This window comes from Lissotriton helveticus, chromosome 4_1 (genome assembly GCF_964261635.1).
Source record: "Lissotriton helveticus chromosome 4_1, aLisHel1.1, whole genome shotgun sequence".
NCBI lineage: Eukaryota > Metazoa > Chordata > Amphibia > Caudata > Salamandridae > Lissotriton > Lissotriton helveticus.
The window spans coordinates 73,100,118-73,124,664 of NC_136063.1; the positions used below are offsets into that span (position 1 = coordinate 73,100,118).

General features: G+C 45.7%; 1 protein-coding gene across 1 annotated transcript in view; it reads left to right on the forward strand.

Moving 5' to 3' along the window:
- LOC144828334 (cilia- and flagella-associated protein 20) overlaps window positions 1–21,706 on the forward strand; it is a 34,406-nt gene extending 12,700 nt beyond the window's left edge. Inside the window, exons 2-6 of the mRNA XM_078686450.1 lie at window positions 11,161–11,240; window positions 12,452–12,563; window positions 17,987–18,175; window positions 18,272–18,382; window positions 21,204–21,706. Of these exons, the coding sequence (XP_078542576.1) occupies window positions 11,161–11,240; window positions 12,452–12,563; window positions 17,987–18,175; window positions 18,272–18,382; window positions 21,204–21,209 (498 nt within the window). The 3' untranslated portion in view covers window positions 21,210–21,706. The remainder of the gene's footprint in view (window positions 1–11,160; window positions 11,241–12,451; window positions 12,564–17,986; window positions 18,176–18,271; window positions 18,383–21,203) is intronic.
- The last annotated feature ends 2,841 nt before the right edge of the window (window positions 21,707–24,547 follow it).

Here is a 24,547-nt window from a genome sequence, read left to right on the forward strand (position 1 = left end):
CTCAAGTCTTTCAGACATCAGGACCGTGCATACCCAGACACACAACTGGGGCCTACAGAGCCCAGCAGGTTGAGACCATGTGTCAGTATGTGCCCAGGAACACACTTACTTAAGGTTCTCAAACCCCAGCCACTCACTGTTTTCAGACCTCAGTCTTTCTGACATCAGGACTGTGCATGCCTAGTCACACACCTAAGGCCTTCAGAGTCCCGTTACTTGCCGGTTCAGCCCTCCGGTCAGTGTGTTCCCAAGAACACACACACTTAAGGTCCTCAGACCCCAGTCACTCACTCTTTCAGACCTCAGTCTTTCTGACATCAGGACTGTGCATGCCCAGACACACGCCTAGGGCCTTCAGAGCCCAGTTACTTGCCTGTTCAGCCCTCCGGTCAGTGTGTGCCCAAGAACACACACACTTAAGGTCCTCAGACCCCAGTCACTCACTCTTTCAGACCAGTCTTTCAGACATCAGCACCATGCATGCTTGGACACACACCTAGGTCCCTCAGTCTTTGGGACCCCTGTCCCTCAGTCTTTGGGACCCCTGTCCCTCAGTCTTTGGGACCCCTGTCCCTCGGTCTTTGGGACCCCTGTCCCTCGGTCTTTGGGACCCCTGTCCCTCGGTCTTTGGGACCCCTGTCCCTCGGTCTTTGGGACCCCGGTCCCTCGGTCTTTGGGACCCCGGTCCCTCGGTCTTTGGGACCCCGGTCCCTCAGTCTTTCGGACCCCAGCCCCTCAGTATTTCGGACCCCAGGACCGTGTGCGCTCAGACACACATCTAACGATCTCGAATCCCACTAACTTACCGGTTCAGCCCTCAGGTCAGTGCTTGCCTGGTCACGCTCGCCCAGATTAGCCACCTCCGCTGTGTCCAGGACTCCAGTGTCCTGGGTACCATGGTGCTGACATAGTTACGGTGTGTGTTGCTGTTTGCGTGGACTACTGTTTAGCTTTGTTTGGCTGAGCCGTGCTCCGTAATCTTCCTAGTAATGCTGGATGGTGGCACAGTCAATTCTCACTTGAGCCTTTTCAGAAACCTTTCATTGATAAATTCATCAGGAAGGTTTGTGTAGTGCCAAGTACCATCTAATGACAGCTTCAGGGCACTTGTTCTGTTCCAAAAAAAGAGAAGTACAAAATGACTAGAGTCAGGATAGCTGCAGAAGCGTTGTTTCTGAACAGTGTTGTATGTCTGCTCCTGAGGAAAGATGGTTCTGCGCCAGGCGCTATTCGCAGAGTAACCTGTTCCAAGCCCCCTGTGAACGTCACTGGTGTTACAGCCAGCTGATTGTAAGGTGTTGCTGCTCCATGGTGGCCAGCCTCTCAGGGAACCCGCCCTGTGCATGTTGGGTCATTGCCTGCTGTCACTGGGTGTTTGTGAGATAAGCCTAGTATGAATGACTTGTACCCATTTGTCCCTTTTCAAAAAACACAGCTGAATGAGGCATATGAGGTCCTGCGGGTTTGATGTTGCTACACACTTCAGGTTTAGTAAAACTGCATCTTTCTGATGTGTGCCGTGCTTGTTTGTTCCCTGTTGTCCAAGACAATCTTGTTGTTTCTAATTTAATAACGTAGCAGATCTGAAATCCTGCTGTCTATAATGTTTGTCTTTATTTTTGGTAAAGCATAGTTACTTATCGGTGTAGATTCGGTCCTCTGTATTGCCACTTGGAGGCCCAGGCAGATGTAATGTAGGCTTGTGCTGTCTTCTCCTAGTGCTGACACTTGCTCTGCGTCTCATGAGTGTAAAGGTAGTTTCTGCTTCAACCTCCCCCCCGCCCCCCCCCACACTTTCCTCGTACACAAACGATGCCTTCGTGGCAACATCCCAAGGACAGGATCCTAGCAACAGCTTGTGTGGCAAGTCTACTTGACTGGGAGCTGGTTCTCTAGTAGGTGCCCTTTGAGAAGCATGCCCAGTTGCTAAGAGTGACACAATAAGTACACAAAACAGTGATGGGTGCAATGCTTGGATTAATCTCAGCCACTGGTAATCCCTCGGCACCGCATCACAATCCATAGTTATTTTGCACACCATGCCACCTCAGTTTGGCCCAGCCATATCCAAAATCAGTCTTGACCCTGCTCCAATAGAAACGGTCCAGCCCGAACTGCCAAGCCAGGTCCTCTCTGAACCGGAACACAAGCAACCCAGGACCAGTTTCACCCTAGTTATGGGCTCATCAGCCAGGTAGAGATTGGTTCCAGTGACTCAGTGTGCACGGTTCCCATGTCTGGGCATAACGGTCCCACTTAAGGGGACACAGTAACTACACAAAACTATGCTGGATGGAATGCTTGAATTAATTTCAGCCACTGATAATCCCATGGGAACCGCATCCCAATACATCGTCATTTTGCACACCATGCCACCACAGTTTGGACCTAGCCATATGCAAATCAGTCTTGATCCTGCTCCAATAGGAACAGTCCAGCCTGAATTGCCAAGCCTGATCCTCTCTGAACTAGAGCACAAGCGAGCCAGGACCTGTTTCGCCCTAGTTATGGGCTCAGCAGCCGGGTACAGCTTTGTTTCAGTGCGCAGTGTGCACGGGACCCACATCTGGGGATACCCATCCCACTTAGGGAGACAAACTAAAGTATACAAAAAACTGATGGCTGGCATGCTTGAATTAATCCCAGCCACTAGTACTCACTCGGGACGGCATCCCAATCCATTGTTATTTTGTACACCATGTCACCTCAGTTTGGACCCAGCTATATGTAAATCTGTCTTGATCCTGCTCCAATAGGAACTACCAAGCCAGGTCCTCTCTGAACCAGAACACAAGCAACCCAGGACCGTTTTCACCCTAGTTATGGGTTCATCAGCCACTGGGATGAAGCCGTACCTGACTGAAGGGCCCATAATAAAGGCAAAGCTAGTCCTGGGTTGCTTGTGTTTCGGTTCAGGGAGGACCTGGCCTGGCAGTTCGGGCTGGACCGTCCCCTTTTATAGCGGTGTCCAAACTGAGGTGGCGTGGTGGGCGAAAAACAATGGATTGGGATGTGGCCCAGCGATTGCCAGTGGGTGAGATCAGTTCACGCATTCCATCCATCACCTTGTTGTTGTTGCAGTTGCTAGGAGTGACATGAAGAGCAGGCATTTCAACAACTTAGAAAATGCCCCCAGTGCTGCAGTGTGTAAACTATGTGTAACAGCTAGGAGCACTTAAAGTTCCTTAAATGGGGCCCAGTGACCTTGGGCTCAATCTTGCCCCAGTTACTGACCAAGAGATCACTAATCTAGGCTCGAAGAGTAAGGGATCTACTGCTTTGCCTGTGACTTTACTTTGTTCGCTCGTGCCTCCTAGTGGCCGTGCTACACATGCAGAGTATGGGCGAGGGATCTGTTTCTTTGTGGCTTTAGTTTGTTTGCTTGTGCCTCCTAGTGGCCGTGCTACACACACTGATTAATAGTGAGGGATCTCCTGCTGTTCCTGTGTCTGTGACTTTACATTGGTCACTCATGCCTCCTAGTGGGACCCTCATGCCTCCTAGTGGCTGTGCTGCACATGCGGAGTAAGAGTACAGGATCAGCTTCTTTGCCTGTGTTGGTCACTTTACTTTGTTCTCTTATGACTCCCAGTGGCTGTGCTACCCTTGTAGGGTGCTTCTCCGCTCTCTAGACCTTGTATCTAAGCGTCTATCGAAGCATCACAGTCGTGGGGCTCTCTGCTTGCCATACATTACGGGCACATAGCACCTCTCCTGGATCCTTGTTGGCTTATTGTACATACAACCTACATTCTGTGAGACACACCGTCCAGTTTACTGGGAGACACTGGTATCTTCCATTGCCAGGCGATAGTAGCGTCTCCTCGTCCTCTGCCGGGGTCTGTTAATATCACAAAAGACAATCCTGTATCTCTGACCTGTATTGTAACCGCCTCTGTTCAAAGGCCGTTCATTCATCATAGCCTGCCCAGGGTACCACCAGCAGATTCAGAGGGAGAGCGATTTTTTTTTTAAACCAATTTTCTTGATTATGAATTCTAAACACGTCTTGGAAGGCCGACATACAAAAAGAAAAAGACATGAGCAAACACCTGTACGTTCAGCCCCACCCCAGCCTCTACCCATATTCTAGCAGTAGGATGCACAACAATTCTAGGAACTAGACCACGTGTTCCATCCCTCCCAATCCATTCTCATCCCATAAACAACCGAATTTCATCATTCAACATTTGTTGCATAGACCATACAGTTTCTAACTCGATGCCCCTGTAATCCGCCCACACCTGCCGTATCTTGCTATGTTTCTGTGGAGAGCCTCGATTCTTGCACACCGCCACCCCCAAGCCCATACAGTGGTTCATCCCTTTTTATCCCACACTGCCATGGACAGGGCGGCGTGGTCTTCCACTCTCTCCCTATATCTCGTTTTGCTAGAATCTGACCCAGATAAGATAGTGACAGCTTCTATCTGTTACTGCCCAATGTGTTTCTGAGTGATATGGAGGAGAGCAAGTTTCGGGTACATTGGAACTGACCAGGTCATGACCCTGCCCAGGCAAGATGTCACCCTGCATCAGACCCGGTCGAATGCAGTGCAACGCCATACCGTGTGTAAGAATGTTCCATCTATATGGCAGAAAATACAATAAATTATCTTTTTGAATATAAAAAAATAATATTCCATCCTCCGCGCTGCATCAAAGACATGCCAGGGAGGCAATCGCCCCCATCCGCCGTAGTCGGTGGCATGTGAAATCGACCCTGTGGAGGTATTTAAACTGGATCAGCCCCAGTCTAGCCACAAAGGCCACCGACCTAGGTGCCCCCGGGGCCTCAATCTAATCCTCGTCCTCTAGATCCCCCACGTTGGCCTCACTGCTTGTATTCTTTAAATCCACCCTTTATCTACCACTCCAGACCTACAGCTCTAGGGGACTCTGATGGTACCCCAATCCAGATAACCACTTCAGTATATGCTTTAATTCCAGATGATTGTGGAAGTACTCAGGGATGTTCTCATTCACCCTTCTGTGAGTTATGTGATACAGTATATGTAGAGTGCACATAGTTTCTTGGCGCTGAGGGGCAGAGGAGATCATATGGCCAACAACAGCTAGTTAGGAGAAGTGTGGCTCAATGGTTAGAGCCTCTAATAAAAGAGAGGGGACCCATTGTTTGTCAATGGTTAGAGCGGCAGACCCTGATGCAGAGGTCTGGCCCGGGACCAGGGTTCAATTCCCGCCTCGGCGGGTCTTGGGCTCAATTTATTCAGACCTGATAGTTTTCGCCTTGGTGCCTATTCTAATCATGGGTCCCACTCTGCAACTCTGTGCTTAATCTCCACAACGGCCCCAACAGCACTGGGATGCCTGGCTTCACCTTGGGGGTCCCCAGGAGTGGACATTTCACAGGGAAAAGCCAGGAAGGGTTCCACAGCGGTATGCGTACAGCGCCAGGACACCCCAGTTGGGGTATAAGTGCACTTTACAAGTACAAATTTCATTTCATTTCAATCTGCTGGTACCCTAATCCTCCTGTCTGGACAACAGCTTCAGTGTGTGCTATAATTCCAGATATTTCTGGAAGTACTCAGAGAGGTTCTAATTTGGTCTTTAGTAAGTTAGGGTTTGCTTATATATTTCTCCCAGACCTGGAACTCTGGCCGGTACTCAAATGCTCCCCCACCCCGGTCTAGATAACCGCCTCAATGTGTTCCTTGAATGAATGAGTGCTTGTTAACAACAGGTGGTGTCCTTAATTTAAAATATTTATGCACATGCTGTTTGATGTTTAAGTTCAGCCTTTAGTAAGTGGGAGCCTTGTATGATGTGACTACAGTGTGACATCCTCAGTCAGCTCTGAGTAAGTAGAGGCTCTGTTTAGGCTCTGAAAGAGTAAGGTTGTCAAATCAGGCAAAGAGTATCTCACACATGCACCTTGATACAGGTTAGACATGTCTTACACATGAGCCTTGGTACAGATTTCCCACATATTACACATGCAGCTTGGCACCAGGGTCCTCCCATTTTGCACATGCTTAGGATATGCAAGAAACCTGTATTGCAGGATTTTTCTTATTCACGTAGTGTTTTTTCAAAAGTCAGTGGCTGCAGTGTCATTGACTATTTCTTGTAATTTCCACATAGAAAACAAGCATTGGAAATGCAATAGGTCTCGCATTAGGAAAGTTTGAGCGATTGGTATTGTAAATGACACTTTTTTTTAGTTGTGTTGGTTTTGAAAATAGCAAAATTAATAACTTTGTCAGTTACAATGTCAATAGTTTTAACTTTTGCAAATGTGACACCTATAGCATTTGTAATGTAATGTGTGTTGTATTTACGTGACTTACATGTATTGGTATTACAAATAACAATGGCTTTTAATTTTGTAAATAATTAATACTTAAATAAAATTTATTGTAATTTATAATGGCAATAGCTTAAACGTTTGTAAATAAATTTTGTGAAGATTATGTTCAGTGTATTTTATTGTGACGAAAATCCAAGAACATTGCATTTGCACCTACACACACACAGAGCCACACACACATATAGATGTGGTGGTGGATCTGGGGGATATGGTGGTGGTGGATGTGGTGGTGGTGGATGTGGTGGTGGTGGATGTGGTGGATGTGGTGAAGGTGGTGGTGGATGTGGTAGAGGTGGTGGATGTGGTGGATGTGGTGGTGGTGGATGTAGTGATGGTGGATGTGGTGAAAGTGGTGGATGTGGTGGTGGATGTGATGGTGGTGGGTGTGGTGGATGTGGTGGATGTGGTGGTGGTGGATGTGGTGGTGGTGGTGGATGTGGTGGTGCATGCGGTGGTGGTGGTGCATGCGGTGGTGGTGGAAGTGGTGGTGGATGTGGTGGTGGTGGATGTGGTGGTGGTGGATGTGGTGGTGGTGGATGTGGTGGTGGATGCGGTGGTGGTGCATGTGGTGGATGTGGTGGTGGATGTGGCAGTGGATGTCATGGTGGATGTGGAGGTGATGGTGGATGTGGTGGTGGATGTGGTGGTGGATGCGGTGGATGCGGTGGATGTGGTGGTGGTGGATGTGGTGGTGGTGGATGTCGTGGTGGATGTCGTGGTGGAGGTGGTGGTGATGGTGGAGGTGGTGGTGGATGTGGTGGTGGTGGATGCGGTGGATGTGGTGGTGGTGGATGCGGTGGATGTGGTGATGGTGGATGCGGTGGTGGTGGTGGATGCGGTGGCAGTGCCAGTGACGGGGGGATGGAGGGAGTGGGGTTGACTAAGTTGCTTTGGAAGCCTTTTTTTCCCAAAGTGTTTTAATGGAACCGTGCCCTTTTTCAATAATGAAGTTTTTGTACCCCCCAGCACACATCCTTTTTCAGAAAATGTATGTCGTTGGAAAATCATGTCAACTTAATTTTGGGATTCCCTGCCTCAATATAATTGTGTAATATCATAGTTTTTAACTTTTGTATCAACGGCTCATTTTTTTAATGTTATTCACCACAAAGTGTTTCTTAACTGTAATGATTTTAAATAATTAAAGTTTTGTCACAGAGTTGGCCGTTATACACAGCTGGGTATTCTACATGAAACAATATCATGTGTGAATACTACTCAGATATTCAAAATATTTTTCGCAGAGTAATGGCAGGACTTCTATATCAGAGGAAGATAAGAAATGAGAGAAAAGTTATAGCAAACTATGCATTAAATTCAGATTTTAGTTGAGGAGTGCTTTCAAACTGTACTAGGTGCAGTGATACCCAAGGATCAAGGGCACACTAGGCTAAAAGTGATGCAGTGCAACTCAAAAAAGGTGAAACGATTAAAATGGATCAATTTGTGACAAAAATACATCACTGTATGTTTAGATAAGCTTGGTTATAAAAATAATGTTCTCATTAAACTAATCCATGATAAGATTAGGCAAAAGGAGCATGGATATTATAGAAAAGACTTTTCAGTCCTGAACTTTAATTCAGTGGAGTCTTCTTCAGTTCAGAATACATTTTAGGAGGAACAGTAATTGTTACAACCCTGTTGTGTACAGGGAATGGGTAGGGAAGTGGAAGGCATTCTCGATCAAAGCTGAAGAATAAATGAATAAGCCACCGATTGCAGTGCTCTCCACTTATCTGTCGGCCGAGGTACAAGAAACATGCATGCCTGTTTGTGCTCCAAACCAATGCTACTCTAAGAGCAAGGCCCCAAGTAAGTAGATCAAAAGAGTTAAAAATGTGGGTCGATGAAGCACTGACTAACCGAATTACTTTCCTTGGATTTCTGAACAGCAAGAGTACTGAGGAAGTTCTGCGGATATAGTCCGTTATAAACCAGCAGCGTTGTCAACAAGGTAGCCAAAAGAAAAATGTTAAAACGTATGGTAAAGTTTAAAAAATAAACAATAACCAGAGTCTCGGAGAAAGCACACACTTTTTATAACTGACAAGGTAAGTTTAATCCTCTGAAACCAAAATTATAGGGCATAATTTGAAAGTTAAAGCGCTAAACAAAATAATTATCTTACACGGCCGGAGGCCGGCTGTGAAAGCCTTTGATGCCGCAGGGGGGTGGAGCGGCAAACTGAAAACACGGCCAGCCGGCCGTGAAAGCCTTTGATGCCGCAGGGGGTGGAGCGGCACCAAGCTGGGCAACAGATGGCTGACGATTTGATGCTGTGCCCGCGCATTTTAGGTCAATGCGCTTGCGCATTGACCTAAAAGCGCACGGGCACAGCACCAATTCGCCAGCTAGTTAAACCTCTGTTTAAGCCCCTTTATATCTCGCTCCCGCTCAATGCGCATGCGCATTGAGATAGGTCGCTCGACCTAAAAATGGGTTTGAAGGGTACTAATGTTGGTCAGGACCTCCCCCTTCTCTAATGGAAGTTCTAGTAGTGGCATCAACCCCCCCCATATTATCGGCAACAAATCGATTTAGTTCTTCAACTGATTTCTTTGATTGAGACAAAGCACACCATTTGACCCTGCGCCTACTGGTGGTCATTGTTAACATTCTCTAAAAGGGCTCATCATGAGTAGCCAGAGCAACAGGGACCAATGATCTCATAGCAAGGGCTAGAGCATTGTGGTCACTGTCTTGCCGGGGTATAATGACCATATCAATTAATTTCGGCCAAAGCCGTACACCAACCAAGAAATAATCTATGAGGCTTGTGCTCTGCAGGCGATTAAACATATAGTTCTCTCCGTATCCGATTTAGATCTGCCATCGCAGGCCCTGGTTCAGCATGAATGCGTTGAGTTGTCTAGCCAGTGGGGACCATTTTTTTTTTCAAGAGGGGGGGTCGCTAACTCAGGAGTAGACCATAGGAGATCTCCCTCAGTTGTGTGGTGGTTCATACTAGCATCAAGCGGTTCAAATTGACAATTGAGGTCTGCTCCCACGATTTTTAAAACCTCAACTAGGAGTACTGCTAGGTGCGGGGACAACACCTCAATTACCTCTGCTTTGTTGCCTACAGATCTAAAGTAAACATTATGGATATTACAAACACTATTATGCGGAAGACCCGTGCTAACGCCCATCAAGTCTTGTGAGCCTAACTTGTTTACCTTGATCCTACATAATATGGTGGTTTTAGTCCAAATTGTGATATCTCCCGATGGTCTACCTTTTCCAGAAGTAGCAGCTTCCCGGGATTGTGTGGTTAATCCTACCCGATACAAAGGTGTCATTTACCAGGTTTCTTGGAAAAGACACACATTAGGTGTTAATATAAGCGCACCACTCTGGGCAGACAAACTTTGGGTGTAGCCCTGTCACATTACAGGAAATCAACTTGTCAGAACTCTCTCTGAACAAGCACCCATTTCTGCCAGGGCTTCAAAGTGGTTAGATGTCAGGATACCTGGGAAACCGATAGCACCTGTGCTGATGGAACTACGAGGGGTAGGTGCTGATGTCTTGGGAACCCCTAACTGGCCCCAGTTACTTGCCGGACGCATAGAAAAAATAACTTAAAGGTAGCAGTGTAATAATACTCTTGCCCTTTTGGTGACATGGGTGCCTGTAGAGTAAACTCTGCACTAGCAGGGCCGATCTAAAATTCACAATCCCACACTCCCCTTTCCAAAACAACCACTTATGGGCAGGATTCGGGGGGCAGGGTTATCACCGGTTGGAGGGCCATTTGGACACCTCTCCAATCACTCGTTCTGTTTTCGGAGTAGTAAGGTGATATATATCTTAGTGTGTCCTTCTGTGATTCGCCCTGTAAACATTAACCTTCCTCAAAGCGTGCTGCTAAGAGAACCTACCTATTGTACATTGATGGGAAAGCTTTCATGAAGCTGGCTGTTCAACACATGATTTGTCAACCTTGCATAAAATGTTTGAGACATTTCTGTGTCTCGAGTAGTTGGAGTTTGCTGCTGCCTCTGGTTAGTGATCGGGTCTGTGGTGGCATTGTGAACTACTTATCTCCTGAAAGCTTTCTTGGGCAGCTCACGCGTAGTGACTCTGTGGGCGCGGATGCATACGCATTGTGGACTCCACTTGACTAATACTTTTTGGCTGGACTGGTGAGGTAGTCCTCTTGCCCAATTGGAAATTATGTCCATAGGCCTCTAACTAGTTAGGGAATATTCCACTGCAATTTCTGTTATGAAAAATGTCCCCACACCCCCATCAGTGTCCCCTGGTTTGGCTGGGTTGGGTGTGATAGCGCTCTCGTGTTGGGCCCTCTTGGCTATCTGAGTGCTGTGAATGCAGTGCTGGCTGTTAAGGTAGGCTGGACCATTGGAGAACATAGGGGGATTGTGTCTTTATGACTTCTCAAGGGAGTGTGGGATGGTGGTTCTTGGTAGTCCTGGCTGGTCATGAGATGTGGCACGTCCTTGCTGGTCATGGGTTGCCCCTTCCGTACAGCTGTAGAAAGGGTTTGTCTGTCATTGCTTGACTGGCTTTTGAACCCAATACCCCCTTAAGCAGACTACAGCTCCATAAGATCCATATGTCTGGACAGTGATCTAGAAGTGTTGATAGTGGTGGTGATGAGAAATTCTTGAACATCAAGAGTGGGACTTGCGACCTCCTCTCGTTTCTACCGCCCCATTTTTTTTTTACATCTAAGTCTTTCCACGAGTATTTTGCCAACAGCCAACCAGTTATATTCTGCCCAGACCTCTGCTGGAAGCCCAGCCGACGTGTTTGGCTCAATGGAAGCATGTTTTATCTCACTCCTTACTTTCTCACCCACAGGTCAGAAATGGACACATAAAACGAATTACAGACAATGACATCCAATCTCTGGTGCTGGAGGTGGAAGGAACCAATGTTAGGTAAGAGATGCTGCATGGTTCTGTGTGAGGACAGACACAATCTACATACTCCATACCCCCAGCAAGACGGCGAAAGGCATTTATGGACAGGTAGCAAGCTACTCCATGGGGGAGTAGTTGGGTGCAAGGATGTGGCGTTTGTAGTGCAGTTTATATGGGAAGTGATTGGGCGCTGTGCATGACTGACAAGTGTGGTGCTCTTATCCTGTCTTGGGTGGGGTTCGAAAAGAGTAAGAGACGGAGCATGTGCAGTTTATAGAATTCTGCTGTTAGAAGTAACATGACCACTACGAGTTTTGTTTATTTTTATTTCTGTGTGTGAATGTTTGAAACTACCAGCACACATGGTGCTTATCGGTTGAGGAAGCATTTGAATGCTCAGGTGGATTGCCTAGAACAATGTCAGGGCGGCTACTAAGGAGCTTGAAATAGTCAGTTGTTTTAAGCAGCTGGGAGTGGTGTGTAATTGTGGTCTATTGCTAAAATAGTGACAGTTGTCAGTGAGTTTGCAGTTGTTGGAATGATCTGATTATCAACACATTAGAAATGTTAGCAGTTTAATGTATCTTGCTAGCAAGAATCTGTGTAGCACCATAAAAGTCAGCTCTGTATTGAATGAGTTGCATAAAAACATATAGCCATGTAGGCTCTTTAGTCTGCAGGTACAGCGTACCCAGTTGTGCTTGGTGAGAATCCGTGGCCATGTAGCCACAGCACACAACTGCAGCTCTCGTTCATGGTCAGTTTTCCCATTGGGTGTGACTGATATTACAAACCTGCGGTGGGAGCAATGAGGGCCATAGGCGGGTAATGTTCAGCCTTCAAAAATAGGTTATAGTCAACCTTATGGAATACACAGTACATACCTTGCTGCCTGTGACTGTCTTTGGGTTGTCCTCTTAGGCTACCATCCACTATGGCTTGTGATTGGCCTTGCACTCTTTGTAACGAGTACGAACATTGAACCAGCCTTTGCTTTGTGCGAACAGTAATCTTCACTTTGTCCCTCAACCTTAGTTATTCGATTGCCAACTTCCTCTCTCTACAGATATAGTTCATTCGTGGGTCACACAGAGTTACTGGGAATTTATTTTAAGGTTCCTTTCAGCCGTGTGACTGCAGTAGTAGGTCTGGATTGTTGATTTCCCTGATTTTCTGGATGCGTTCTTGCAGAGCAGCTCAAGATGACCCTCTTGTGTTGTGTTTTTTAGTACCACCTACATCACGTGTCCGGCCGATCCAAAGAAAACTCTGGGCATTAAACTCCCCTTCCTCGTGATGATCATCAAGAACCTCAAGAAATACTTCACGTTTGAAGTGCAGGTAAGGGTAGCGCTCTCCGTTCTCTTTTAGTATGCTTAGTATGCATTATGTTGAATTTGAGTACGTGAATTATTGGCTCGGTTGCATCTCTCTTGGAGTGATTCTTGTATCATAGCACCTACTTAGTCGAACACCGTTCGAGGTCACTGAACCTGGCAAGATTGGAGGAGTTGGTGAGGCCTTGTGTCAGCTGAAAACTGTCTTGTTCACCGTGATGCCTTTCAGACCAGTCTGATCTCATACTAACACTGGTTTAGTAGTTCAGTAACACTTGCTGCTAGAGCACACGATTGGCCATAGCTTCATAATAAAATGCTCTTCTCCTCGGTTACATGGGGTTTTCATGATAATTAAAGGTATTTCAAGCGGTTAGAATGGAAAAGACGCGGAATTCAATTCCCAATACAACTCAAACTAGAAGGAACACCACACACGTTCAACAACCTGGGGAAAGAACACAACCTACCAAGCATAGAACTCTATAACTTCTTAGCCATTAAAACAGCCCTAACGAAAGCAAAACTACACAGACATACACCCTCTATATTCCAACTATTAGAGAGCATAGACAAGATAGGTCACCAAGTCTCATGTCTGTACAAACTGCTCCGTCCAGCCACATCTCATGCTTACTGATGGAAAAACGGCTGACTGCTTTCTCCTCTCCGCAGCAACTAAATTAATACTAACAAACTGGAAGGACACCTCCAAGGCCACCTTCAAGGGCTGGCTTAACTGGGTGACCTTCCTAAGAGGTGCAGGCACCCTCAGAAACACGCCAGGCAGATTTCACAATAGGGCGATGTGGAACAAACTGGACATGCACATGGACTCCCTCAAACCACCATATTCACACCCCTACCTACAACAAAAAATGTCCTCTGATCCTCAACATGAACTGGTCTCATCTCTGTCTAACCATCTTCCACCAGACGGGTTACGTTATTATGTTTTCTGTTTTAAACGGCGACGAATACTAATCGAAAGTCAGCCAGTACATGTTGTATGTATGCGTTTGTACCTTGTAAATACCAATAAAAAGATTTTTTAAAAATATATATATATACTATCCTAGTTTTTGAAGGTAAGTAAAACGTTATTCTTTTTTGCGAAGGACATTCTGTATTCTTTATTCTGTTCTGAAGTGGATTACAGCCTGCTTAGACTCTAATTAAAGGCATCCACTGGGTTTTGTTTAAATGGAAAAGTTCCTAGTTTACCATGTCCAAAGCCAGTGTCTTAAGTCTGTGTCAGTGAAAAACAAACCTTTTAGGCCTATTGCTTTGCCAACGGTTTGTACTCCTGCTGTGCAGCATGCCTGAAGAAAAGAAGAAAAAAAGATGCTATGTTGCAGCTGTCACATAATTTTGTAGGTCCTCGCATGTGCATGTCTACAAAATCACACAAGAAGGTTTTTTGTTTTTTTAATTTACTGAGATTGATCAGTAAATTAATCAAATGAATAACTAGCACAAAACTTTTTTTTTTTTCTTTTTTTCTTTTTTTTTTTAGAGCAGGGGGTAACAGAAGAAACAGATGGTGGGAGTGGAGAAAAGAAGGGCATATGTGGGGTAAGCAACACAGAGGGTGGGAGTAAGGAGTAGAAGCAACAGACGATAAGAAGGGTGTAGAGGAAAGCAACACGGAGGTCAGGGTTGGAAGGAGAAGATTAGTGCAAGAGAGTAGATAAGGGCACTGTTAAGGGAGGGACATGAGGCAAGGGGTGCGGAGGAGAAGCAATGGGATGAAAGAAATGTGAGGCAATCGGGGAGAAATAATAGGGCAAGAAAGGAACAGAGGATAGTACACAAAAGCGAGCGCAAGTTGGAGGGGCTGGGGGAAGGACACGGGCGACAAAGCAACACAGAGTGCAGGGGGAAAGAAGGGCATGAGAGAGAAGCTGGAAAACACATGAACTCTCATAAAGTGATCAGCCCAAGAGAAAAAAAAAGTAGTTCTTGAAAAGCAAGCAATGGAAGCACAGAAGCGAAACAATCGAATGATGGTAAAGATGCTATGCTCCGTGGGAGAGGCAAACACAGGACTGACAAGCTGGGACACTAATAAAAATCAAGCAAATGAGTGATGGGAAAGCCAGCCAACCAATGGTAAACAATGGGCAGGCTCCAAGCCCCTGTATATTCTTGGTAAGCCCACAATATGTCTTTCACAACCAAACCGCTGTGATGTCTCGACCTAATGGTGATGGTTGAATGCTTGAATTTGTCTTTGCCTCTGGTAGTTACTCAGGCTTCATTACATCCCACCGTTGTTTGTGCATTTCCAGACAGGGATCCAACCTTATTCAAACTAGTCGTATTTCGGTTCCAGTAGGAACAGTCTATCCTAAATTGAAAGGACATGTCTGCTCTGAACAGTGAAGCAAGCCGTCCTAAACCAGTTATCCTTTATCTTACTTAAAACAGCTGCGTATTAGACTAATGCCCCGTGATTGATAATTTCTGCCCTTATTACAGATAGGCAGCGCTTTTCCTGTTTGCGCCACTGCACATCTTTAAATAGGTGCGCCGTGCGCAAGCAAGGAAAATGTACCCTATTACATAGAATGTGCTGCCCTCGGAATCTGCAAACTCATGCTGACTTGGGAGCAGCACGTTCAAGTGAAATACGGAGTGGCTGCTTCAAAGACGCTCAGTGTTTCACTGTGCAAGGGGCAACCCACCTGCACTCTGTGGAGGGATTAGAGATCCCTTTGCAGACGAGTGCTGTAAGTGACTGCACCAACCTGCAAGGGAATGTCTGGGTGGCCATGGGAACTCTTTTCCCCCCTCCTGAGGTCTGCCATCAGGAGGCGCACTGACAGTGTGCCACCTTTTATTGTTGCACACTTTCAGTGCTCCTCCCGACAGTTTCTTCCCCTTAGCGCTAACTTCCGTAGTACAGCCCGGGTGCAGTGGCAAAGAGATTTCCTCGCTAGATAGTTGGCGCTACATGTACAGCAGCGCTATCGGTATTACAGAAGGAGCTGCACAAGCGTCTCCGGCCCCTTCAGGAATACCAAAGTGTTCCTTGGGCACACAAGATGGGCACACATGCCCATTGAGCCCCTAGGTCACTTTCTCTAATACTATCCCAGGTGTACTTAATCTGAATGCTGAGCGACATGCCTGTCTTTTTCAAGCAATGATTGGAAATGCTCCAGTTAAACTGAGCTGTGTCATAACTCCCCGTAGATGTTGTAAAGAGAAGCACTTGGTTGGGGATAAGGTTGGAAATATTTACATGATATAAACTCACCCTTCTTCCGTTGTTGTTGTGCCAAGACTGTGAACGGATTGAAAAGTTTATGACCCTTTGGGTTAAACATCTGCCTTGCAGAGATTTGCCAAAGTACTTTTTCCCCTCTGCTGCCGGATCCCATTTGTCCCTGTGGCAGTGCAGTCCTTGAGGTGCTTTCGCAGCTGCTCTGCTTTTTGCTCCAGTGTGTCTGGAAAATGTGTATAAAAGTGGGATCTAAATCATCCCCTTTGTACCAGCTCCAAGTTCTTCATGACCAAGAAAGAGCGTGCTAAGACTGTGTGACTCGGGCTGGTGTCTCCCAGAGATGAAGACACCTCGCCTGAAGTCTGCAACCCGCTGGAGAAGCTGAGTTGTGCCTGAGCTCCAAGAAGCCTGCCTGCTCAGAGAGGGAATGAGAGTGCATGGCCTTGCAGGAGCAGAGACTGTACAGCGCGTGTTCCGTTGGTATGTGGCGCCCAGAAGCAACTGACTGCTGAGAGGGCGCAAAACCAGTAGTGATCTAAAGTCTTGGGTGCTCTTGGTCTTCCTTGGCAGCTCCCACATTGAGCTGCATATAGCTGTATTCTCCAACTTGACTGTGTGCTGCCTAACATTCCCTCCATCAACCCTGAGGGCTTAGTCCCGCCCTGCCACCTAAGGTGCTGCATTGGCCGCCTGACAAGTGGCTGCCTGTATGAGACTCCAAAGCTGCAGCTGCTAAATTCAAGCATCCCCTGGCACTGGCCACAAATGCAGATGATGAATGCCGGTCTGCGTTGGCCCAAAGGCCACGACCACCTGCAAGCAAGCTGTGTGCATTCCTCAATGCCTGTAATCCTGAAGAGAGCAAGACTGCTCTGTGACATTTCTTGTGCTAGTGCAAAAGAGTGTGAAGGCGCTGATAACGCCCGCCTGCGTCTGTGATTCCTTAGCCTCACTGAGCAGTTTATCTACCTGGGACTCCCTAGGTTCACTATGCAGATTACACGGTAGTGCGTCTGCACAATCTGAGAGACTGTGCTTGAATGGGAGCAGAGGAAAACTGTTGCTGCTAATGCTAACCACATGGATTAGTTGGTCCAAAATACAATTGGATTGACCTACGGGCCAATAATTTTGGTAATCCCTAGTGACCTGCACCCTTATTTTTGCCTGAATGACGCACAAAAGAAGGATAGAGAAAGCGGGCACCATTTATTTTATTTATTTATTTTAACAGTTTTATATAGCGCGAACAAGATCTTCGCAGATATCAGAGCACTTTACATAGAAGGGTACATGAGGGAACATAGTCAAACAAGTAAATCAAGCTTTACATAGAAGGGTGCATGGGGGAACATGGTCAAACAAGTAAATCAATAAATCACAGTACAAATAGTACAACTAAGTGACTACAAAGCCAATCATGTGAATGATAAGACAACTCATACAAATAAGGGGTCAAACATGTAATACAGATCGGTGCAGGATGTTAATAGGGTTCGAGATAGTAGTTCAAGTGTATTTAGCCATGAGGATAGCTTTTTAAAGAGTGTAGTGGAGGAGATAAGCCTGGTTTCGGGAGGGAGTGAGTTCCAGATCCTAGGTGCCATTCCTGAGAAGGAGCGCTTGTATGTTTTTTCCTTCCGGAATCTTCGAGGTTTCAGCCATTCACCATGGGGATATCTGTATGTTATTAGATCCCATAGGGGTTGAACCACCTTCAGAATGTGTAGTAACTAGCTATGCTCTGTGACTAAAGTTGTTGCTGTTACTTAAAAGACTAGCACAGGTCTGGACAATAGTGTGTCTGTTGGTTGGCTGTTGAGCCTGTGATGGCTCTGCTTGCTATCCAGAGAGTCAAGTGTGGAAAGGGTGTATTTGGCCCTGTATGCAGAGCCATAGAAGGACAGACCCCCAGGACACCAGTGGCAAATAATCTCCGCTACCTCAGTCTTGGCCTAGTAGCCCCTTTGTGCCCTGTTCCTGCCTGAACAGTCTCTGGCAGTATATCCGTTAAATTTTTGGTGATTCTTTGTTCTTGCCTGTCCTTCACCTCATAAGGCCTTGACAGTAAGTCTGTGTGTGTACTGTGACTTCTGTCCTGTCTGCTATTGTTCTTGTGGCTGGTGGATGATGATTCTGCTTATACTCTGACCTTAATCTGACTGTACACTGATCTGTCTGCCTTCTCCTTCTTCTAGGTCTTGGATGATAAGAATGTGCGCCGGCGATTCCGTGCAAGTAACTACCAGAGCACAACACGAGTAAAACCGTTCATCTGTACAATGCCAATGCGGCTGGATGATGGCTGGAACCAAATTCAGTTCAACCTGTCCGACTTTACCCGGCGAGCGTATGGCACCAACTACATAGAGACGCTGCGTGTACAGGTGAGGCTTGTACCTTGGCTGCACGAGTTATAGTTCCAGATGCGATGAACCCAGCCTGGTTAAGGAACTCTAATTTTTGGTTTTTATCCTCTCTAGATCCATGCCAACTGTCGCATTCGAAGGGTGTATTTCTCAGATCGCCTGTACTCCGAAGATGAACTCCCCGCAGAATTCAAGCTTTACCTCCCGGTGCAGAACAAGGCAAAAGTGAGCATTAACATCCACTTCTCTACAATGCGGACTCTTGACACTCTCATATCCTCCTCCTCCTTGATTAGTGCCACTTTACAGATCTGCAGTCCGCTTCACTACTGTATGCCATGCTGACTGTCATAAGCTGAAAAAGTTGGTATTTTTCACTGTCTCCCTCTGATGAAGCAGGCGATGGGCTTCTGTCAGTTCCTGGGCTTTCTTTCACTGCACTGTTAGTCACCCAGTCATCCAGATGAAGACAAAGTCTGTGCAGTTAGGAAATGAAAGAGAATAATCAGCTCTTCCCTGTAAAGGTGCTATCTGTAGTGCCTGCAAGGGGTGAGATGGAGGAGGCTGGGCATAGTGAATACCACCCTCTATCTGCCAGGCACACAACGCCACCCTTGGGTGGCAGATGGTTGATCATTTCAGTTAAAAAGTAGGCTGAGTGCACAAAGCCTACCCTGTGGTCATGCATTAAATCTCCTCTGAGATGGCCGGTTCATCGATGTACACTCGGTGGGTCACTTGATTGGCCCTAAATGAAGGCTTTGCACTTTTGCACCACAGCCGACGTGCATCTCTGAACACCCTAGGGAACCCTCTGCCTCTACCCTAGAAGTCTTGGTTTCTTCCCCCAAAAGCGGGTCTTTAGGTGTAATCCCACTATTAACTTAGTCAGCAGGCCCGTTAAAATTATAGTTTGATGACATTGCTCTGTGTCTTAAACTTTCCAAACTTCTATGCTTGTTTTGGTTATTTGCATCCTGTGGGGATGACTTTTGCCCCTCTGCTACGAATGTGTATGTGTTTTTTTTGGATTTTTTAATATCCTATTTTATTTGTTTTGGCCAACGTCGTGCTTATTGAGCCATATTATACACATAAGAGCATAAATTTAGAATTGGCACATTTGAACGATATAGTATTTTGTAACATAAACATGCTGCGATGGAAATAAAAGGACTAGGATCAGGGAGAGCTGTCTGTGCCCCTCTGTCGCGTCCCCGGTGAACAATCTCAGTCGCCAGTCGATAGGCAGAGAGTATGTTCTGAATGTTAGCCATGAAGCAGTACCTCCAAGTCTGATGCTGCAGCTTTTGATGTCGATGGTGTCAGGACGATACTGCGGTAATCGGCCCTGCGCTGACATATACATGCATGTTTTTGGGGGCAACCCAGTGTCTGAAGCACTGGCTTCTCCAAGCCCATACAAAAATCCAGCCCCCTCTTCCTAACGCCTAGCAAGGGTGGGAATTCTGCTTTCCAGGAGCGGGTTAGGTCATGTTTGGCGAGGGTAAAACCCAGGAACAGCAGATGGCGCTTATCCCTCCCTCCCCTTTTTCTGCCAGCCTATACGGCAAAGGGACTGTCGCCTTATTGTCAGCACCACTTTAGTAGCTGGGGGAAGAGCCCGGATAGTTGGGTGGCCATATAAGTATTCATATAGCGAAGGGTCTTCTTACAGTGAATGTGTATATGTTTGCCACATACTTTGTTTATTCCTTTGTTAGAACAAAGGGGTTGTGTCAATGCTCTAGCACCAGCCTTGATTTTTGGGCAAAAAAACCCAGAGATGTTGGTTCTTGACTTTTTTGAAATATCAATTTAGGAAATGTCTTCAAATTGTGTATTGTACAAGATTGGACTGCCTCATACCAGGGATTTGACATCAGACTCTTTTAATGGGGTAGTTTGCAAATTCTTGTAATCCGCATGTACTTTACATGTATGTCCTTAGCTTTATTTCTTTTACAAAAGTGCTTTTAAGTTGTAATCTATCAGTCGCCCTTTTTTTTGGTCGCACTGCCTACGTTCATGGAGAAGAAAGGACCTGCTGCTAATTTCCAGATTCTTTGCAGTCTATTTCCTCATCAAAACAATATTTAAAACCACAATGCAGCATCAACTCTAAATTTTCGGTCCAGTAAAAAGGAAAAAAATAACCTGCAACAAATTAGGGGAAATGCAGGAAGAAGGTAGCAGCCCTGAAAAACCAGACGTTGGTGCATTACAGTGCCCACAGCTTCCATGTCTCGTTATGAGTTGTACTGGCATTTGTTCAACCGGTTCATATGGATCCCTTGTGTAGTAGGTTGTACCAGCCACAGTCTGGATGGTGCAGAGGTTGAATCCATGAAGGTTGCAGGCTTTTTTCTAGGTTCAGTGAAGATACTTAAGATATAAATGGGGATTGCAAGTAACTGTTCCTTCTGAATTGTAGAATCCTAGTTGATAGTCATAGACATTTGGACTGCAGGCATATCCCAAAACCCTGCAGTTCAAGGTGGTGAAGCCCAACAACTGACAATAGAAAACTATCAAACAAACAAGTTCCTAAGAGTCTTGGTCGCTAGTGAAAGGGTGGGCGGATCTCCATGCACACACCTACTTTGCACATATCTCGAAGGCCCATTTCTTGTCCAGGGTATGGTAGCTACTTTGCCTCTGGCGGTGGGAGCCTTTTGCTGAGCCTGGTAATGGTTTTATTAGCCAATTAATTACAGTAACTTTACTTACGATGAAGAACTAAAATAACAAGTAAGTAAGTTTTCCTTCTGACCCAGGGATTGACTGCATTGGGCTGAGAGTGAGTCACTTGTCTTCAGCATTGAAAGCAGTCACTCAGTAATGAAGTGTTGCACCAAAAGTGATGAAGACAAGTAAAACATTACAATTTGCTAAAAAAGCAGTCTTTTAACTAAACTATCTGAACATCATTAGAGTCTTAACGACAAAAGTGCACCTTTGCAACCTAGATTGGTGACTATAGTTTGTGTGTTTTACCAGATGCGTTTGGTGGCTGTAACATGTCCTCTTGTCTTGTCTCTTGCAGCAATGAGAGGAAGACCGCACCCGTTTTGGACCTCAGAGCCTCATCAAGGATATATATATATTTGATAGTGTTACGAAGGGCTGTTCACACAGATCCGTTTTATAAATTATGGAAAGAGTGTTTCTTTGAAGTCAACTAATGTTTTATTTGTTCATTTTTTGTAATAAATCATTTCCCCATGGTATCTTTTTGTACATACCATGCCTCGTACCTTCTGGGCCATCGTGGGCTGCCGGCCTTAGGACCCATCTGGACAATTTGAAAGGCATGTGGTACTCGCCGGTGCTGCTCGATCCAGACCCTCCGTTCCTGCCGTGCCTCTTCCAGACTGCTTCCCGATGGTCTATGAGGAGGGCATCCTACTGAGAGGCTTGAGGGTAGGACATGTGTTGACTAGTTTGAGGACTGAACAGAACTCTAGTGGATTTATGCGCCGCCTTTACTGTACAGTGAAATCGACCCTTCCTGCACCCTCTCCCTAAATAAAGACTGCGTTGAGTGAAGGACTTGAAAAGTGCTGTTTGTATGCCAGACATCTTGCAAGAAGCTGCAACACTTTGTTGAAAAGGGCATTACCAGCTCCCAAAGATAATGCCTGGGTCATGCTGTTGGTTGAGCCACGCGCCTCTGCTCTCTTTTAGTAGCAATGAACTACTGTGCAACTCACAGTAGAGTGTACCCCATAGAAGCTGGTATAGCAAGAAAGGTTTACCTCTATCAATCTACTGAATATTCTTGTTGTGTTACGTTTCTGGAGCATGCCACTTGGTAACCTCTTAATTTGGTTTTGATTTCAGTGGTAGCTAGTGCCATCCCCTTTTCCTGCTGCCATAGGTCCTGGGAAGGACCTCAGACACTAGGGAATGGAGGTGAAGCATGGCTGAGCTGCGGCTGCCACTTGGGGTGTAGTATGTTGCCACTATTCCCTGCAGCCTGATGTCACCTCCTCATTGGACATGACATCTGGCTACAGGCACTCTGGTGGACAGAGTAAAAGTATGGATGCTAAGCACGAGTTGGGTAACTTACTTATGTATTAATTTCCTACTTATGCATTCTAGTACCACATCTTAGAGGGCTGATCTTTCTCAAGGACTCGCTTCTAAACTGCTGATTAAAAAAACTTTTTTACTAGTGTTCTATAAAAGTGGGCTCCGAATGTAAATTCCACTCATGATCTTATCATAGACAAGGTTGTCTAGTTTAGCTTGCACACACATGCCCTCAATTGTGATACATTATCAATAACAATGTTTTCAGGATTTCTTCCAGTCTTGCTGATGGCTTACAAGAAAGAACGGCTGTGTTGGGTGTGCAGGAGAGGGCTGCAACTTTGGAAGAGCTTGTACCTCTGGGCCTTCACGCTCCAGGGATGAAAGGTTCCATCAAAACAATCAATACCTAACATTCAAAACTTTTATGCAACCGTTAGGGATGATGGCATCATGCATTGTATTAGAGCCTCGTGCAAGATTACATGTGCGCCCCCTACAAGAATGCATAGCATATTTGTGGAATCAATCGCAGGGTCAATTAACAGATCTAGTGTTAGTAGACAGCCGCACTCATCGCTCTCTGCAGTGGTGGAACCCACAAAACCTATCCACCTATTCATCGACCCAATTTCACAAATCATGCTAACGGATGCATCTCTCACAGGTTGGGGTGCCCATCTTCAGCAATTAACAATTCAGGGTACATGGGACGCCAACCAAAAAAACCACATCAATTACTGGAGCTTCTAGCTGTTTGCCTAGCACTAAAAGCTTTTCCGCCTCACCTGTTAATAAAAGTTGTCTTAGTCCGAAAGGACAATATGACTGCTATGTACTACATACAAAAACAGGGGGACACACACACTCTACAATTGTCACGCCTATCTCAGACCATTTGGCTTTGGGCAATACATCACAAAATTGATCTACTGGCAGAACACCTTACAGGCATGAACAACCAATTTGCCAATCTCCGCAGGATGCGGCAACAAGTACATGAATGGGAGCTTCATCCCCAAGTTCTCCTTCCCTACTTCCAAAAATGGGGGTTTCCACAGATAGATCTCTTTGCCACAGCAGAGAACTCAAAATGCCCAAACTTCACCTCTAGATTCCCATACCATCTATCCACAGGCAATGTCCTATGGATGAACTGGTGAGGGATATTTGCTTACGCTTTTCCGCCTCTTCCTCTCCTTCCATTACTGGTTCGGAAACTCAGGCAGCCATCTCTCACACTGATTCTAGTAGCTCCGACATGGGCCTGTCAACCATGGTTCACCACACTTCTAGAACTGTCAGTGGTTCCACGCCAAAAGCTGCACCTCACTTCCAACCTTCTCACGCGGAACCAAGGAGAAATCAGACATCCAAACCCCAAGTAGCTCAACCCAGCGATCTGGCTCCTGAAGTCATAGAGTTTGGATACCTAAACCTACTACCAGATTGTATGACAATTCTTAAAGAGGCAAGGAAACCTACCACTAGAGCATGTTATGCAGCAAAGTGAAAAAGATGAATCTTATATTGTAATAATACAACTGACCCATTAGATGCATCTATACAAAATTTTATTTGTTACCTTTTGCATCTACAGTGAATTGGCTTAGCCTACACATCTATTCGACTACACTATTTGGCAATAGCTGCATATCCACAAAACAGACATTTATCCTTATTTAAGGTTCCAGTAATTAAAGCCTTTATGGAAGGCCTTAAAAGAATACCACCTAGAATACCACCTGCACTGGTATGGAACCTTAACTTTGTTCTCACAAGGCTTATGGGTCCACCTTTTGAGCCATTACACAATTGTGAATTACAATTTCTTTCATGGGATGTTGCCTTTCTCGTTGCTGTCACTTCATTAAGGTGTGTTGGTGAGCTACAGGCATTATACCTTAGAAGAACCTTTATTTCAACTTCACAAAGATAGTGGTTCTTTGTACAACTCTAAAATTCCTTCCAAAAGTAGTTTCTGCTTTTCATATTGACCAATTAGTTGAGTTACCTGTGTTCTTACTTCACCCTGATTCGGTAGCAGAAAGGGCTGTACACACATATGATGTCAAAAGAGCACTATTGTACTATATTGATATAACAAAAGATTTTCGCAAAACAACTTTTTATTGCATTTGCTCCACCTCAGTGGAAATCATATCTCTAAATCCGGTATTTCTAGATGGGTTGTTAAATGTATTCAAACTTGTTATGTTAAAGCAAAAATAACTTTATACCTCCTAGAGCACATTGTACTCACATTTTTTAGGTAACATTCCGATAGCTGACATATGTAAAGCAGTTCTTATTATTCCTGTTACATACACTTGGACATCTCTGTAGTACACT